The 18,062-nt window shown below is 36.9% G+C and overlaps 2 protein-coding genes across 3 annotated transcripts in view; one reads left to right on the top strand and one right to left on the bottom strand.

Moving 5' to 3' along the window:
* The window catches only part of ODF2L (outer dense fiber of sperm tails 2 like), a 142,995-nt gene that overhangs the window by 36,013 nt on the left and 88,920 nt on the right, over positions 1-18,062 (top strand). Inside the window, exons 3-4 of one of the 2 annotated variants that reach the window (XM_030327319.1) lie at positions 15,583-15,683; positions 16,349-16,552. The gene's annotated coding sequence lies outside the window, so the exon portion shown is untranslated. The remainder of the gene's footprint in view (positions 1-15,582; positions 15,684-16,348; positions 16,553-18,062) is intronic. The other variant, XM_030327315.1, reaches the window with a different exon arrangement.
* Positions 4,764-18,062, bottom strand: part of CLCA2 (chloride channel accessory 2) — a 37,138-nt gene continuing 23,839 nt past the window's right edge. The window contains exons 12-14 of the mRNA XM_030327313.1: positions 16,717-16,887; positions 12,913-13,146; positions 4,764-5,209 (exon numbers count right to left, since the gene is read on the bottom strand). Coding sequence (XP_030183173.1) covers positions 4,764-5,209; positions 12,913-13,146; positions 16,717-16,887 — 851 coding nt within the window. The remainder of the gene's footprint in view (positions 5,210-12,912; positions 13,147-16,716; positions 16,888-18,062) is intronic.

The following is an 18,062-nucleotide window of genomic DNA, read 5'->3' as shown; positions in this document are numbered from 1 at the left end:
GGCTTTCAGCCTACCTTCTTGCTATTTGCTTTCTGTTATTTCCTTCTGTTTTTTTGTTCCTTTATTGTACTTTACCTGTTTTCTTTTGTGTTAATTGGTTAGTTTTAGTGTTCCGTTTTATCACATTTATTAGATTTTTAGATATACCTTTCTCTATTATTAATGGGTGGCAAGGGGATTATAATATGCCTTCTTAATTGATCCCAGTCTACTTGAATATACAACTTTCGACAGTGTAAGTCTGTTCTGCCCTTACTGCCATACATCTTACTTCTTTATGTTATTAATAACACATTGTTTTTATTTTTACTTTAAACAGTCAATTGCCTTTTAAAGGAATTGAAAGTAAGAAAAGAAAACCAACAATATATCACATTTACCTATTTATCATTTCCAATGATCTTCATTCAATGCTGTAGATCTGTATTTTCACCAGACATTTTCCTTCAGCTTAAAGAAATTACTTTGGTATTTCTTGCTGATGAACATGATTGCAGCTTTTATCTATGTGCCTTTATTTTGAAAGGTATTTTTGCTCAATATAGAGTTCTGCATTGACAGATTTTTCTTCTAGCACTTAAAGATGTCATTTGTTGTCTTCTGGCCTCAAGTGGCTCTGATGAGTAATCAGTCATTATTTCTATTATATACTGAGGTGCTATTTTTTTTTTTTTTGCATAAATCCTATGTTAGGTTTACTGAGGATCTTAGATCTATAGGCTGATAGTTTAAGTCAAATTTGGAAAAATTTCAACCAATATTTCTTTGAATATTTTTATGCTCCCTTTTTTCTTCTTCCACTTCTGGAACTAATTGTTATGTGTGTTAAACTTTTTGATAATGTTCCACCTATCATTTTGGCTTTTCCATTTTTAAAAAATGAAATGCTTCCCTCAGTTTGCATGATTTCCATTTTTCAGTCTTCAATTCATCTGATCATTTCTTCTGTAGTACCAGTCTGTTTTTGATCCATTACAAAAATCTTCTTTCATACATTGTATTTTTCTATTTTAGTGTTCTCATTTACTTCTTTTTAGAGTTTTGGCATCTTTCCTGAAATTTCTTCTCTTTTCATTACTTTTTCCTAGTTTTACCTATAACGTACCATATTTACAATAGTTATTGTAAACTCATTGGATGCTAATTTCTAATCTGGATAAATTTTGGATCTTCTCTTAACAGATTTTGATTCTTATTAGTTACGGGACACATTTCCTGCTTGTTGGCATGTCTGTTAATTTTTTATTATATACTGTATGATGTAGAGAATCAGTATATGTTTTCTTCTAGCAGTAGTTTAATTATTGGTGAATCATCTTGATTCTGTGGAGACTTAGTTTGAGGCTTTGTGAGAGCAGATCTATTTCAGTTTTGCTCTTGTTCTACAGCATAACTCTTAGTCTGGGGACGTGGTCCTTATCCCTAATGTGGTCCTCCTGGAGTTTCAATGAAAACACAAGGTTCTTACCAACCCTCTGTAACTTGAGTAAACTTTTTTCTCCCTAGTACTGGGCAGTTACTGAAATCTATGTTTAGCTCTTTTAGCCTCCAAGCTCTTTTTTTCTATTAGATTCCTTTGCAGCTTAGGACTCACCTAAGGATTGTGAGGATACAGATTTGAGAGCCTCCCCTTGTAATTGCTTCCTTTTGGGGAGTTTCTCCCTCAATTTCCAACTGCTTTGGCAACCCAGAACTCTTACCTCAGCTTGTCAATCCAGTAAGACTGCCGCTTTCTGCTTGGGCTCTATCCAGATGCTGTGAGCAAACTGGGAATGCCTTCAGAGGGAAAAGCTAGTTAAATATGGGTCTCACCTAGAATGCTTCCATTTTTTCAAGGGTTTCTACCAGTTTCTACCTACTCTTTTTTTCTTTTTTGGTGTCTCATACCTTCAACAAGTTGTGATATATATATATATATATATATATATATATATATATATATTGAGAATTATACCTGTTAACAGGAGGATTCATTTCATATGAACAACCCTGCCATTAGTGCAATTGGATTTGTCACATTAAGTTTTAAGTGGGCAAATCCTAAAGCAAATAAAATAACTTTTTTTTTGGAAGGCTTTCTGATACTAACATGCATGTGTAAATTATATTTGGGGGGCAGTCAACAGTGCATACATAAATAGCAATCTGCTCAGGGCATAGACTCTATTAACTCATCCCCTAGAAATTTTCTACCTCCTACTTCTCTCTTACTTCCATTCAGATTTAATCTTCTTTTGCTATCCTTCTTTTAAGAGTAGAGAAAAAAATAGAGGGGATATTCTCAGTTTCCAAAACAAATTTCTATTTATTGAATAACAACAACCATACTGGCATTGGAAGATAATAATAATATCTATCTAGTCTTCTCTTCCCTCTCCCAGATAACTGACTGGCTCACATTTTTCCTCCTCTTATGATCTCAGATCAAATCTTCAATGATGTCACTATTCATGTGGTAGTTCACCAGTGACCACAATTCCTCATACTCCTTGGCTCAACTCTTGTCTGTTTTATTTTCCACCATTTGGTCAAGATCAATGTCGCATCCTTTTCAGTGGCTCTATTCTATTGATGATTGCTGAGATCTCTAAATCAATATTTTACCACATTTATTATATCTTTCTTGTTGTCTAATGCTTCATTCCCTCATAACTACTGAACATTTTTGCTTTATCTGCTTTATGAGATCACCCTTTCTACCCTGCTACTATGTATTTCAGCTTCTCATATTAACATCTTTAATCTATTTTGTTTTGCCTCTTTCAATTCACTAATTTTGGGATTTAAGTCCATTTATTGACTCCTGTACACACAAGATGGAAAAATAAACAAATCCGATTCCTCAGAACTAGACTCGTTCTCTTGTTAACTGCTCTTAAAAGAGTTAAATATTTCTAGGCATAATCCTCACGATCTTCCCACACCTTCTTAAATACAGAGTAAAGGAGTAGTATGAGAATGGGGCTCTACTCCTATATACCTCTGCTGCTAATCTGCACAGTGCTCTCTTAACCCTTTATTTTCCTATCTGTAAAATGAGGAAAACACTTAAAGACTTAAAACCCACCATGCCCCATCTCAGCATTCTATATTGCCAGCTCATGGAAGCTATGGAGAAGAAAATCCCAGACTAGCAAGCATGATGGCAATAGAGGAAGAAGGGACTGACTGCCAAGTGGGGACTTGAAGTCTGCATCTGGAAAACTTTAGGCACTATGAGATTTAGAATGTTAACAGGTCACACGTGGGATGTAGTGTGAACTGCAAGGAGGCAGCCTGGGTGAGAGATTTTCTGGCCATTTTACCCCTCAGCACTGCTTTGAGTCTCCGACTCAGGCTTTATGTGTTCTTTCTCTTTCTTCTTGTCCCAGTTACCCAGTTTTCTCCCCCCTTCTCCAGAACTTAATCTAATTTTCATTCTTAATTGGACCTGGTTATAAAATAGATCTATTCCACTTTATTGTTTGTATTTATTCATTAATTTTTAAAGTTCTTTAATATACAAAGCAAATGATTCTACTGCTCAATAATCTTAAAACCATAAGGATATTAAAATTAGATGAAAGAAGATTTTTATTTCCTTGTGACCTGTGTTTCTCTCTATTCACCCCTGACCCCCATAGGTAAATAACCTTTGATGGAGAAAGGATTCCTAGAGTCTTCTTTATTTATTTATTTTTAAATGTTTATTTATTTTGAGAGAAAGAGAGAGAGTGAGAGAGGGGCAGAGAGAGAAGGAGAGAGATAATCTGAAGCAGGCTGTACTCTCAGTGTAGAGGCTGATGTGGGGCTCGAACTCACAAACCGTGAGATTATGGCTTGAGCTGTAGTCAGGTGCTTAAACAAGTGAGCTACCCAGGTGCCCCCGTAGAGTCTTCTTTAAACAAAAGATAGAATCAGTTAATCATTTCTAAAGGTCAGTCTGTACCCCCCCCCCCCATGGCCTCTTCTTTGGTTGAACTCAGATAAAACTGTGTAGACCATGTATGTGTTAAAATAAGCTCAGAACTATGTCTCCTTCTTTACTTAAAGCCTTATGAGAGCTATAACCATTTTTTTTTAAATAACACCCAAGGCAATAACTTGGAAAGCTGCTTTGATGAGAATAGAAACTTATACGCAATAAATTCAATAGACCTCTGTTATCAAGTCTGTGTCAGGGGACAAGGATAATACCCACATGTTAATGTTAACTCTTACAGTGAACAAAGATATATCTGAGCATTAGCAGTGGGATTTGATCTTAGTATAGTTAACCAAATGGCAAGAAGTGAAGAACTTTACAACAGGGGCTTCATATATAAAATGCAGCTTGATCTTTAGCCATAAATAAGCAACCTGTTCTGAAAAGATAAGGAATGAAAAATTAATCAAAGTAACTGAACAATTGCTTCATATAGACAGTTATACCAAATTCCTTTTCTCTACTTGGGGCTATTTTTCCTCTACAATAAAACAAGCTTTTCTTGATTCTTTAATTCAACTTTGCCCTTGCCTTTGCTTTTAAAGACATTAGCTTGGCGACTAATTTTTATTATTTTGTCCATAGCCAAAGCTTAAGGGTTTCCTAATTTCCTTCAAAAATGACTGTTATAAAATATTTTTTGGTGTCTGGTTAGCATATAAAAATCTGACCTGTATTATACAAAAACTCAAAGCATTTTTAATAGTTCTGATGTCAATTTGACTTTATTGGTATGTTTTTATAAAGTGCAAAGGCCATGGATCTTATATCTAAGAAGGAAGGCACTCTATACATTTGTTTATATTAATTTTGTTCCATTCTCTTTCTTGTCTGCTCTCTTTTTCCTGTTTAAAGTATAATGTGTTACAGCTATAGTGAGGCAAATGATTCCTATTGAACTCACTGCTGTCAAAACTCCTTTCAATATAAGATGGTCTCTGGCAAGTACAGGAGCAGAATTTGGGGGAATAAACAGAGGTACCTGGGCAATGTTAGACACAGCAGACTTTAAGGAGTTCTTATCTATTGCTCGTATTGCCACATAAATTCTGTGGCTTTCTTGTGTCTCTCCATCAGGTTGATGGTCAGGTCCATTTGTGAAAAGCTTTGGTGAGAATGTAAATATCTCCTTGGTGCCAGCTTGCTGAGGACTTAGTAGCTTTGATATATTCACTAGAATGGCATTGTTAAAGTCATCTTGAATTTTCTGTAAGCTTTGACTCATTCTTATTTCATAGCTGTTAGCTGGAATTAAAAAATATAAATAGAAAGGTTAAGTCACTTGGGTAAGTTATCTAGTTTATTATAAATGACTAACGAGAATAGCAACAAAAAGTCAAAATACCTAGAAATAAACATAACAAAAAATTGCATATGAACAAAACTTTAAAGCACTATATAAGAACTCATATTGAAACCTAAACAAGAGGAAAAGCTTATTATGTTTTTTGAATAGGAAGATTCAACATAATAAAGATGTTATTTTTCCCTAAGTTATTTTGTAAATTTTACATGATTCTATTGAAAGTGCTTCTAGTTTCCATTTTAACAAGCTTATTGTAAAACTTGAACAGAAAATAAATAATCTGGGTTGGCCACATAAAGTCTAAAAAATAGCAATGTGGAAGGACTAAACCTATATGATATAAAAACACTATAATATTTCTATAACTAAAGCCTACAGTTCCGGTACATGAATAAACTAATATCTAAAAGTAGGCCAAAATACAGCCAGGAATTTAGCATATGATAGACATAGAATTCAAATTAATGGGGGGGGTGGGAATACAAATTTCTTGATAAATGGTGTTGTGACAGTTGGGTACAATTTTGTAAAAAAATAAAATTGGATCCATATCACAAACTTTTTTTTTCAGGATAAACTCCATAATTATCAAAAAGTTTGGAGTAAAAAATAAAAATATTAAGTATTTAGTAGGAAACAATAGGTAAATTCCAGTATGGTCTTGAAGTAGGAAAGGCCTTTCTAATTAAAACTCAAAATTCAGTATCCATAAACAAGAAATTGATAAATTTGAATACATAAAATGAAAAACTTCTACATGGGGAATATCCTCTTAAGAAAAATATAAGCATAAATGTTAAGTGACAAAAGTATATGTTACTTAAGTCAACGGTAAAAGTTTAGTTCTGAGTTCTGGTAATGGTTAAGTGGCTTCTATTAGACTAACTCTCCAGCAGATAGTGGGTATGAACTCTGAAGAAAGCAAAAAACAGAACAACGACACAAAGCCATTGAAGCACTGGATTCAGATAAAAATAGGCAGAAACAAGAGGAGTTATAATCCGTAAAAAAGAAAAAAAAAGGAAACCATAGTAGGAATGATCCATGTTTATGCAGCTTTTCCTCTGAAGGCACTTCCCTCTCCTGTACAGATAGCTGGAACTGAAAGCTACCTTCTGGATCTGGAAATCAGAGGACAGAGGAAGAGATTGCCAGAGGGGCTAAAAATTGAAGGAGCTGGAGAAGGACCAGCCCCAACTCTATATACTTTTTTCAGGTCATCGGGAGACGTCCAATTATTCATGTATGGGTGAAACATTAAGAACTCAAGAGACAAATAATAGCTAGAAGGCTGAAAAACTGAGCAGAGTTTTATATAGATATATAGGTATAGATTTTGGAGTGTGAGTGTTGCCAAGTTAGAGGAGCTTATTAGCCCTTAAATATCCATTAAACACTGGAAGAGCCATGCTTTAAGAATAGAGGTTGTGTGTGTGTGTGTGTGGGGGGGGTGCCTGTGGCTCAGTTTTAAGCATCCCACTGGCCTATATCACGATTTCGCCATTCCCAAGTTCAAGCCCCGCATTAGGCTCTGTGCTGACAGCTCAGAGCCTGGATCCTGTTTCAGATTCTGTGTCTCCCTATCTCTGCCTCCTTCTCCACTCACCCTCTGTCTATTTCTCTCAGAAATAAACATTAAAAAAGTAGGAGATTAAGAGTGGATTGGACGCAACAGAAAATAATCAGTAAGCTTGAAGACAAGTGCATAGAAATCAAACTGTAGCACTCAGGAAAAAAAGAGAAAAACCAAACATAATCTCAATGATCTTTGTGACCCACTGTCCTATCCATTTAGTGTCGGTATTGTTTATGTTATGTTATGTTATGTTATGTTATGTTATGTTAATATTATCCAAGAAAGAAAGAAGAAAAAGAATAGAACAAAATTTTTTTGAAGATATAATAGCTGAAAATATTCTAAATCTGCTCAGAAAGAATATTCCACAGATCCAAGAAACTCAGCAATCCCCAAAAAGAATATATATGGGAAAAACACACTGAGACACATCATGGTCAGTCTATTGAACACCAAAGATAAAAATAATTTAAAACAGTCAAAGGGAAAAAAGACACTTTACACTTAGGAACATAATAGTAAGAATGATAGTTGCCTTCTCATAAGAAAAAAATTGAAAACAAGACAATGAAATGACCTATTTAAGTACTGAAAGAAAAATCTATTGCCCAAGAATCCTATATCTACTGAAAATGTACTTTAAAAAATTAAGGTGAAATAAACACATTTTCATATAAATGAGTCCTGAGAGAATTTCACTCAAAGACCTGAGCAACAAGGGAAATGATGCTAGATAAAAATTCAGACCTACAGCAAGGAAGAAGACTAGAAGTGCTGACAATCTGGGTGACTAAAAAGGGTCAATTTCTCTCTTTAAAATTTCTTAAAAGTACAAGTGATTGTTTAAAACAAAAACCATAGCAATGCATTGTGGGCTTTATAAAAATGTAGACATACGATAAATGCCAGCAAGACCGCAAAAGATGACAGAAGGGTACACGGAATTATAGTTTTGAAAGATTCTCACATCATATGTGAAATGGTAAACATTAATTCAAGGCAAACTGTGCTAAGTTAAGAAAACTGCATGTTATAGAACAGCCAAATTTGGAGTAGCTGAGGGCAGAAATTTAATTGTTTTGATGTTCCTTATATTATTTTGAGTTTTCAAATTGGAGTAAGATACACATAACATAAAATTTATCATCTTAACCATTTTTTATGTGTACAGGTCAGTACATTTTTACGTGTTACATTCACATTGCTGTGCTGTTTTGATTTTCAACCCATGTGAATGTATTACCAATTCAAAAATAAAATTAATAACAAAGAATCACTAGATGCAAAAAAGGAAACCACCTATAGTACTAACACTCTAATAAGATCATAATTCTTATCTGAAATGGCTAAAAATAGATTTAACAATGGACAAAGCAGCTCCAAACAAAGATTTTGTTCTAAGGAATGAAAACCATAGGACATTCCAAGTTTTAATTAAAAAATGAAAATTTTCTGATGGCTGTGTTTTGAACAGTTTCCAAATCTATACTACTTTTTAATAATGAGACTATTTCTATTTCCTGGATAGTAATTAAAGGAAAGCACCCTTAGAGAAGGTTGTAAAAAGAAAATAGCCTTTATATTCAAATTTATCAATCAGCCAATTCCCTCTGGGTGCTGAGTTGGAGCACTGGAGCTGAGTTGCTCCCTGCTGCAGTTCAAATACAGGTGGACAGACATGGATAAGAAGCGAGGCTGACCATCTACTCCACACTCACAGTGGAACATATCCATTGTTCCTATGTCTGTGGTTCTCTATGGAGAAAGCTCTCCATGAGGTTCTCCCAGACTCTTCTCCTGGATAATGAAACAAGTAATATTTCATAAGCCTTAGCATTTACAAAGATTGTCCACATGTACAGCCCCCATCTGTGAAATTTAAAATAAAAAGATGGGGAGTCAGGAGGTTAAATGTGGTGACATGGTCAACAGTTAGAAAGTTGTACCGCTGGAACCAAATTCTTTCTTCTAACTCCAAATCCCATGCACTTTCTACCATGAGCACCTACTAAACTTTATGCAGGACAGCTGTGAAACTGCAAAGACTGAAAACAAACTCAGCACACACATTCATGGAGAGGCTCCTTCTGTTTACAGTAGTTGTGTTGCCCCTGTCGCTGTGAGAAAGAGAAATCAGGCCACTTCTGCATCTTTGACCTCTTAGGTATGTATCTCTCTGGGTTTCATCTCTAACTCTGCTTTAACAGTATATTTTAGCCAATGAAAGTAGTTCTATGGCCTTGGGCAAGACACTTAAACTCTCACGTTCATTCCCTTACATTTCAAACAAGAAGGTCAGATTAGCTTGTCTTTAAGGTCCCTTCTGTCTCCAAAATGTTACAAATGCTGGTATTTCCTAAGCAATTAATATGGACAAGGCACTATTTTAATCCCTCTTTGTGTTTTACCTCATTCAATTCTCAGCAATGCTCTGAGGTAGCTATTCTTACTATCTACTTTTGCAGATTAAAAATCAGAAAGTGAGAGAACTTAAGTAACTTGTCTCAGGTTACACAGGTAAAACATGCTCTGTCTGATTCTAGAACCCAGTACCTTAACACTATGCTACACAGCCTCCCACTAGACTATACTCCTTCCTATTTCTTATTTCCCAGTAATTGTTCTTTTCCAGTTACCAAGGCTTACATCTTCATTAGCACCTTTACCAATAAATTCCTAGTATGGAAAGCTCTGGGCTTAGACTGAGGACAGAGAGAGGAAGTTGAAGACTTGGTCCCATCTTTAGGGAGCTCTCTCTTTACTAGTGAGAAGAATTCCTACTACCTCTCTTCATTTGACATCCAAGCTATCCCCTAAGGATTGTTTTAGGTTTCTTCTACTAAGTGTTCTTCCAGCTCGGAAGCATAACTGAGGGTTAGGGGAGGGGATAATGGGAAGAATAGTTGCTGTCACTGCAGCTTCCTCAGAAACAGCACATTTTTAACAATTTTAAAAGACAATGTGTTCAACAATGGTTATACAAGAACATGATGAAAAGATGTCCGAGGAAGAGTGTGCAGGTCAGGCTGTTAGGCATGTAGGGAATATAGTGCAGGGAAGTAGGCACAAGACTGGTGCTTTTTTTGTTGTCCAAAGGCTCTGCCCAGGCTCCTGGGATAAGAACCTGGCCTCTCCAAACCGTACAGATGGCATGGTGTTAAACTGTGTTTTTGACTATTTTTTCCCCTTAATATAGGATTATAAATTCTTGGGAGTGCAATGACCATCTTAAATTATGTTTATATAATGTTTAGCACTGTGCTGAGTATTAATAGTTACTTAGTAAATATATTTTCACTTCAATTTCTGGAAAGATATACAAAAGAAATTAACTTTATAGCAAAGATACGTCACATGCTTGGTGCTGAATTTTAACAAGTATTTTACCCCAGACTTATAATGAAAACCCAAGGAAGTAGCCCGTTTCCATAATGCCTAGCCTGTATACATTCCCAGACATAATGGTGATCTGCTAATGTTTTATTTATAACATGTAATTGGTCATCTTTTTTAGGACATTGTGTATGGTGAAGAATGGGCACCTGGATATACACTGATATGCTTGTGCATATATTAGATATTCCTTTACTGCTAACAACGTTTTTAAGAATAGTCACATTTTTGGGGCGTCTGGGTGGCGCAGTCGGTTAAGTGTCCGACTTCAGCCAGGTCACGATCTCGCGGTCCGTGAGTTCGAGCCCCGCGTCAGGCTCTGGGCTGATGGCTCAGAGCCTGGAGCCTGTTTCCGATTCTGTGTCACCCTCTCTCTCTGCCCCTCCCCCGTTCATGCTCTGTCTCTCTCTGTCCCAAAAATAAATAAACGTTGAAAAAAAAATTAAAAAAAAAAAAAGAATAGTCACATTTTTTATCATTGTTAACCAGAGACATACCCCCATTATTTCTAACTCTGGTCATAGACGTGAAGACAACACCTTTCCAGACAATAATTTTGGGGGGGGGGAGTCAATAAAAGCACATGTTTATGAATTAAATAGGAATCTACTTGCTAGTTGGTCTATTCAGTACTAACTGGTCAATTTTGCAATTGCTGAGCCGTCGAATCCGTTACGACTGAGTGATTTCAGCAACTTAATACACATCCAGCCATCTCCCAACATATCTTTTGTGGTTTATGGTTTTGACATCATAATGAGCCAGATCTGCTTCAGTCATCCCTCTCATCAGTGAGGTTATGTGGAGATCTCTCTATTCCCTTGATTAATGCCCTTTGTGATACCAATTCTAACATCCCAGATGGTTGTATTTCTTCTTTCCAAGCCATTAATAACCACCAATACCACACACTTTCTTTCCATTCTTTTAAAAAAATTTTTTAAAATGTTTTTTAAAATTTATTTTTGAGAGACAGACAGAGCACAAGTAGGGGACAGGCAGAGAGAGATACACACAGAATCTGAAGCAGACTTCAGGCTCTGAGATATCACAGAGCTCAATGCAAGGCTTGAACTCATGAACTGCAAGACCATGACCTGAGCCAAAGTGGGATGCTCAACCGACTGAGCCACCCAGGCACCCCTCTCTCTACTCTTTTAATTTAGTGGTGTAGTTGAAACTCCTGGGGCACCGAAAGAACAGTTCCCAGTAGGGATGGGAATTTGAGCTTTTGTCTCATGTAGCACACTGCATTTCTGAGGCAGTGAGGAAAGAGTGAGAACACTAGGTGGCAGGCACCACTCTTACCTTTAAATACAGATGGGAGTGTTTATGGCTAGAGAAGACAACAGCAATGCAAACGAGGAGCCCAGGAAACTTGGCATACTTTCTCTTCCCTTTCTGATTTTTATGTGTCACTTCATTTATTCTTTATGATAACTTATGAAATAAATATTTGTAGTCCTATTTTCCATTTAAGGAAACTGAGGCCAATAGAGGTTAAGCAACTTGCCAAAGATCAAACAGCTAGACTTAAAGCCACAGAGGGAAGAATTTTTTTCCTGAGATGTGAGTTACAGCTTTTTCCTTTATACAAGGCACATATCCATCCCAGAGTTTCAATCATTTCATATCTCCAATCTTTAAATTACATGAATTCTTAATTCAGAATATATTTTACTTCCTTCTCCTCTGGCAAGAAGAGACAGAGTTTGATAAAAGAATTAGAAGACAAAGCTACAATATTGATGTTCCTCAGTAGCACAGAATTATTTGTAATTGAGATGCTTTCTGGTGAATGTAGTAAATGGACAGAAAATTTTAAGCCAAAAAACAATGGCCCAAGTTGGAAGCAAGACTGGCAAAGGCTCAAGGTGTTTACTGTTATTGACTAATAATGACAAAAACCTTTCAATAGAGAAGGTTGGTTCCTATAGGAATCTCAATCAGAGGCAACAGGAAATAAACCATTTAATGTGTAATCAATGATAACCATGTTTTGGTGATGACAAAGATGTTTAGAAAGGTGATTCTTGCAGAAAAGTTATTATGTTGAGTTGCTATGAGGGTCAAGGAATGATGATGGAAGCCTGAAGGCTGGCGTAGGCCTTAGAAAAAGGAAAGTTAAGAAAGAAGTTCATCAATGTCCATCCAAACAAGGCTAGGAAAGGCCAAATAAGGGACCTGGTTCTAGTTTCCCTGATGAAAGTGAGGTTCAGAAATGGGGGCAGAAAATGCATCAAGTTTTGCATAACTTATGGGAATTATTCCCCTAACCTTGACTTGTAAATCTTCGAATTCATTATTCACTATCTAATCTTCAGAAAACTAAATAACTCCAGTATTTGGAAGTCCATGCTCTGTAATGCAGGAGCCATTTCTGTTGACTAGACTACTCTTGCATATAGTATTTATGTTTCCAATCAAGAGTTCTAGATGATGAGTGTCGGTTAGTTTACCAGAGCCTTCTCAGTTCTGGGGGAGCTGACAAGCTCTTATCCCTAGACTCTCGTTCCATGTAATGCCTTATGAACAACTCAGAGCTTTTCATAACAACTCTCTGCAGTTCTGTCAGCTCTAAGCCCCCAAAGCATTTTTACCCAACTAACCCCTGGCATAGTTATTAGAAATTCTGCCTCGTAGAGAAACAGATAGTGAAACCAAGAAGCCTACCCTGGCCCTGATCATAGTCTTCTCCAGGTGCCGTCCATGATAAAGTCACCTCCTCTTCCACTTTTACAGCTTCCAGGTCAATAATTTTGCATGGTGGAAACACGTCAGGATGGGGGCCAGCCGGAACTCCTAGCACGGAAAAGGAGCCCCCTGAACTTACTCGGCTAAAGCCCCACTTTTGCTCCTCCTCATGCCTGCCCACTGATTTTCTTGGGGCATTCATCTGAATGTTACCTGTGACCATGAAAAGAATGGCCAAAACAACAAATTAGAATCTCCTGGATAGCTTGGTTTTGAGAGATTATTGAGAGACATTTTAAAACCTTTTTTTCTTTAATACATCTTTAGAATAACTGAGTTTATTTATTCTATAATTCATTCATCCATCCATCCATCCATCCATCCTTCCATTCATTAAATAAGTATATTGAGGGTATATGCTCTGCCAGTAATCACAGACAAAACAGTATCTCAAAACTATAAAACAGAATTTATATTTATACTAATACAACCATATTTATAACTTATGATAAATGTAGGAAGGAAAAAAGGCAGGGTGCTGTGAAGAAAAATAACACAGGTACATAATTTATAGTGTTATCAAGGAAGTAACATTTAAAAGTATCATAAAGGGTGAGTAGGAGTCAGTCAGGCAAAGAGCGGAGGTAATAGTATCTTAGGCAAAGGGAACAGGTTGTGTAAAAACTCTGAGGTACTAAAGAGCTTTGCAAATAAGAAAAAATTAATTAAAGCAAGGAGGAGAATAGTTTGAGATAAGACAGGAGAGAGAAGCTCACGTAGGCAGGCCACTGTAATGATTTTAGAGTTTAACTATGGGGAAGCAAGGCAGTGACATGGTCACATTTACTCTCTAACAGGTTACTCTAGCTGCCTTCATTGGAGAATGGGTTCTAATGCAACAATCAGCGGGCCCTTAAGATAGCCACTACAATAGTCCAGACGGAGAGGATGGCAGGTTGGGCTGGGTGACAGCAGTGGGGAGGAGGGCAGAAGTAGGCAGTTTGAGATGTAATTTGGAGATAAATCAATAAAAGCTGGTGCTGGATTTGAATATGGAGTCGTACAGGAAAGAAAGTTGGTGGAAAAAAGAAAAAGAAAAAGAAACAGCTCCCAGGTTTCTAAAATATGCAACTTCGGAAGAAAAGCAGGCTAAAGAGAAGGAGACTAAACATGTAAGTTACAAGGTTTGTGATTCCTCTAAAACATCTAATTAAAGATGACAAGGAGCCAGTTAGATATGTATTTTAAGCTCAAAAAAGAGGTTTAATCTAGATTTAATAATTTTGAACTTGTGAATTTGGAAGATATAGGCATATAGATATTATTAAAGCCATATGGATTAATGAAGTTGCCTAATAAAAATGTCAACTATAGTGTTAAATAGCATTTATTGACTGCCTGGCTCACTACGTGCCAAGTACTTATTTAAGTACCTTGTGTGGATCGACTATTGAATTTTCCTGTCACCACTACAAGGAGGGTACAATTATTACCCCTCTTTTTCAAGATGATGAAACTGAAGTACACAGAAACTAAGTAACTTGCCCCAAATCACAAAGCTAGTAAATGGAGGAGCGAGGTTCCAAACCCAGGCAGTGTGGCTACAGGTGATAGGGTAAGAAGGTTAGGCCTGAGCTCTGAAAATTGCCAACAGTTAGAGGCTTGGTAGAAAAGGAGGAACTGGGAAAGGAGCCCAACAAAAAAATTCCAGAGAATAAGAGGTGATCATAGAAACCAGTATATGACGAAGGAGAAATCAATCAGCTGTGGCAGACACTGCTAAGGTCAGATAAAATGAGGACTGAAATGCGTTCGTTGGATTTAACAGCAGTGCGGCCCTTGGTGGCTAGGGTCAGAGCACTTCCAGTGGAGTGATTTGGGTGGAAGTCAGACTGCGATGAATAGAAAGTGGTAAATTAAAGGTGAGAAAGTGCAGATGGCAGGATTAGACTAATGTCAAGGATGTAGATGACAGGGAGGTAGACAGAATCTGAAGGGAGACCAGTTAAAATAGGAGATGTAATAAATCATGCTTGAATGTGGTTCAGAGGGGCCAGAAGAGTGGGACCGTGCAAAAGTGAGCTCACAAGGCCTCTGGATGGGCAGGCTAGATGGGATCCAGAGCAGAAGCCAGCAGAGACACTGGTCTTTGGAGAGGAGAAGAAGGATGCAGACATTACTGTGTCTGGAGATTTAGTGGTGTGAAAATAGAGCAGCTCCCTTTTTTTAAGTTTATTTATTTATTTTGAGGGACAGAGGGGGCTGAAGGGGCAGAGAGAGAGAGGGAGAGAGAGGGAATTAGAAGCAGGCTCCACACGGCATCAACACGGAGCCCAATGCAGGGCTCGAACTCACGAACCATGAGATCATGACCTGAGCAGAAATTAAGAGTCAGATGTTTAACCAACTGAGCCACCCAGGCGGCGTGAGCAGCTCCCATTTTTTAATGAGGTGTGTGTTCCAGGTGATCATCTAAAAGTGAGGTGATAAATGTTATGTTTAGTAGGAATGCTTAGGGAAACCTACCTTTTTCTTTCTATGCTGCTAAGGCCATCTCCAAGATACACAGATAAAAGCACAGTTGTATATTACTTTTCTAATCTCTATACACTAGATGCTAATATGTGTGTGTATCCTTTAAACTCATAGGTTTCAGAAAGATAGCAGACCAGAAAGTAGCCTTCAAGCTCTTCAGTAGGAATGCGGCCTTATTCTACCTGTTCTCCCAAGTTCCTAGTTCCTGTCACCTAGTAAGTCTTCAAAAATGTTTAATGTATAAATGAAAGAGGGAATATTTATTTACAAGTAAGGCATTATAGCTACATATGAAATCATATCTATGAAGTAAAACCATGTTACCTTGCAATTTGATTTACATTGGTTTCAAAGTAACCCAAAATAAATATATGAGAGAGTAAATTATATTTTAGACATCACTAAAATTATCAGGAGATGCAAATTCACTGGAGCACCTTGATTATTTTCTACTTAAAGAACAAAAATATAGAATCATGTGTCCAAATGATTAATTATTGCTGATAAAATACATTAAAATTAAGCAAAAAGATTCTGCAGTTTTGGAAATAAGAATGTTTAAAAATGTTTTTTGAGATTGTTTAAGATGATTATAGCATATTTTTGTTTGTCTGTTATACTTTAACCACTGCTTCCCTTCAGGAACTATAATAATGGCGTTAAGAAAGAATGTGTATCTTTTACTTATTTGGTGCTTTTATCTTGAAGGAAGACAGGACATTTTCAGGAATAACTCAGTTGTCTGTAACATCCAAATCCATATTTATTCAGGAACTCAGTTTTGGTGTGGATCGTCTGGGCCATTTGTTTTTTTCTTTCAACTGCTGATAACTTTTGCCTTTTTTTTTTTTTTTTTTTTTTGCCTGAAACCTCTATAAAGGAGATACAGGAGCTGTAACTGAGATAAAACACAATAAATCTCTATCTGTTAGTAATTCTGGTGAAACAGCCACAAGAAAGAGGCCAAACTAATGGCTGCAATGAAGACATAAAAATATCTGTAGGAATTATCTATTGCCTTCCTGTTATCCACTATCATGAATCACTGAGAAGTGAAGAGATGGTCAACAAATTATGCATTGATGTAAGCATAAAGAATTTTGAAATTCCAACTCTCTCTTTCCGTCATTCCCCTCTCTCTCTCTAATACACACACACACACACACACACACACACACACACACACACACACCAGAGATGTATACATTAAACGAGGTTTATTCAAACACCAGTGCTGATGATTCTTACCATTCGCTATGTAACCTGGTACGTATATAGCACAATTCCCGGGAACAGAGTGGGCTAGGCCACTTATGCTGGAGGAGTAACTGACATGCACTTTCAAGCTGTAGCTACCATTTACAGCAAAGGAGAAAAAGTACCTCGAGTAAATTCCATCATTTTTTATAATATCAGCACCTGAATATATATAAAAAAAGCTCAATGTCAACACTGTCATCATAGTTGATTACTAATATTTAATTAAAATAAATATGCTTTAAAATAAAAAATAGGCTTTACTCCCCTGGTTCTTCCCATTTTAGCTTATACTGTCGTGGTTCTAGTTACTTTTAATATTAAAATCCAGTGGCTCCTTAATTTCTCCCTGTGATTCCTAAACCTCTGAAAAATTATTCTCTAAAGGTGAATGGACTCTATTTCAGTGCTAATAAAACATTTAATTATCAACTTTAGAGCTCTCCTTATCGTTATAAATGATACTAGTTTTTCATGGAAACCAACCAATATTCTTTTTGTTTATGAGACCCTTTTGAGATAAAAGCTATTCTGTTCCTAGGAAATAAATAGAGATGCACATAAACACATTTCATAAAATTGCAAGGGGTTTATGAACATCCTGCAGCCCTCATTGGGGAAAAAAAATCTGGTAGTTGATTAAGTCGTGTGAAATTATTTAATTTTCTCATTAGCAGGTACATGGAACTGTTGTTCTAGATTCTAAGGGGCTTGCTGACTTGGAGGTTGACGGGCTTTGTTTCTGTCCACTGTGCTTTGCTTTAGGAGGCATTCTGAAAGCTTGGCCAGTGCTAGGTTTCTTTCCTTTTACACTGATCCTTAGAGAGCAGTTCATGTCCAAACCAAGTCCATGACTGAATGGGGGAGGCAGGAGGCCTGGGAGAGCGAGACTCCAGGGTAGCAGTGGACGGCAGAGCTCAGCCCAAGTGCAAAACACATTCATTATACACGTGCCGATGACCACCCTAGTCAAATGGCTTGTCCTATCCTAGAGTCAGTTCATACCACATACTCTACTTTGGACCCTAGCCCTGTATCACCACTGCAGTGTTGCTGAATCCCCACTGTGGAGGCAGGGCTGCTCCTTAGCATGAGAAAAGTAGGAGTATATTTAATTAAAATACAAAGTGCTAAGCAACTTATTATCATAGTAGGTTTAGAAAATTTTCTTTTTATTTTAGAGAGAGAGGGAGAGGGAGCACAAGTGGAGCAGAGGGGCAGATGGAGAGAGAGAAAGAGAGAGAGAGAGAGAGAATCTTAAAGCAGTCTCCATGTGTAGCGTGGAGCCCTATGTGGGGCTTGATCCAACGACCCTGGTATCATGACCTGAGCCAAAA

Source organism: Lynx canadensis, chromosome C1, assembly GCF_007474595.2.
Source record: "Lynx canadensis isolate LIC74 chromosome C1, mLynCan4.pri.v2, whole genome shotgun sequence".
Taxonomy (NCBI): Eukaryota; Metazoa; Chordata; class Mammalia; order Carnivora; family Felidae; genus Lynx; species Lynx canadensis.
This window is presented reverse-complemented; position numbering and strand designations above follow the sequence as displayed.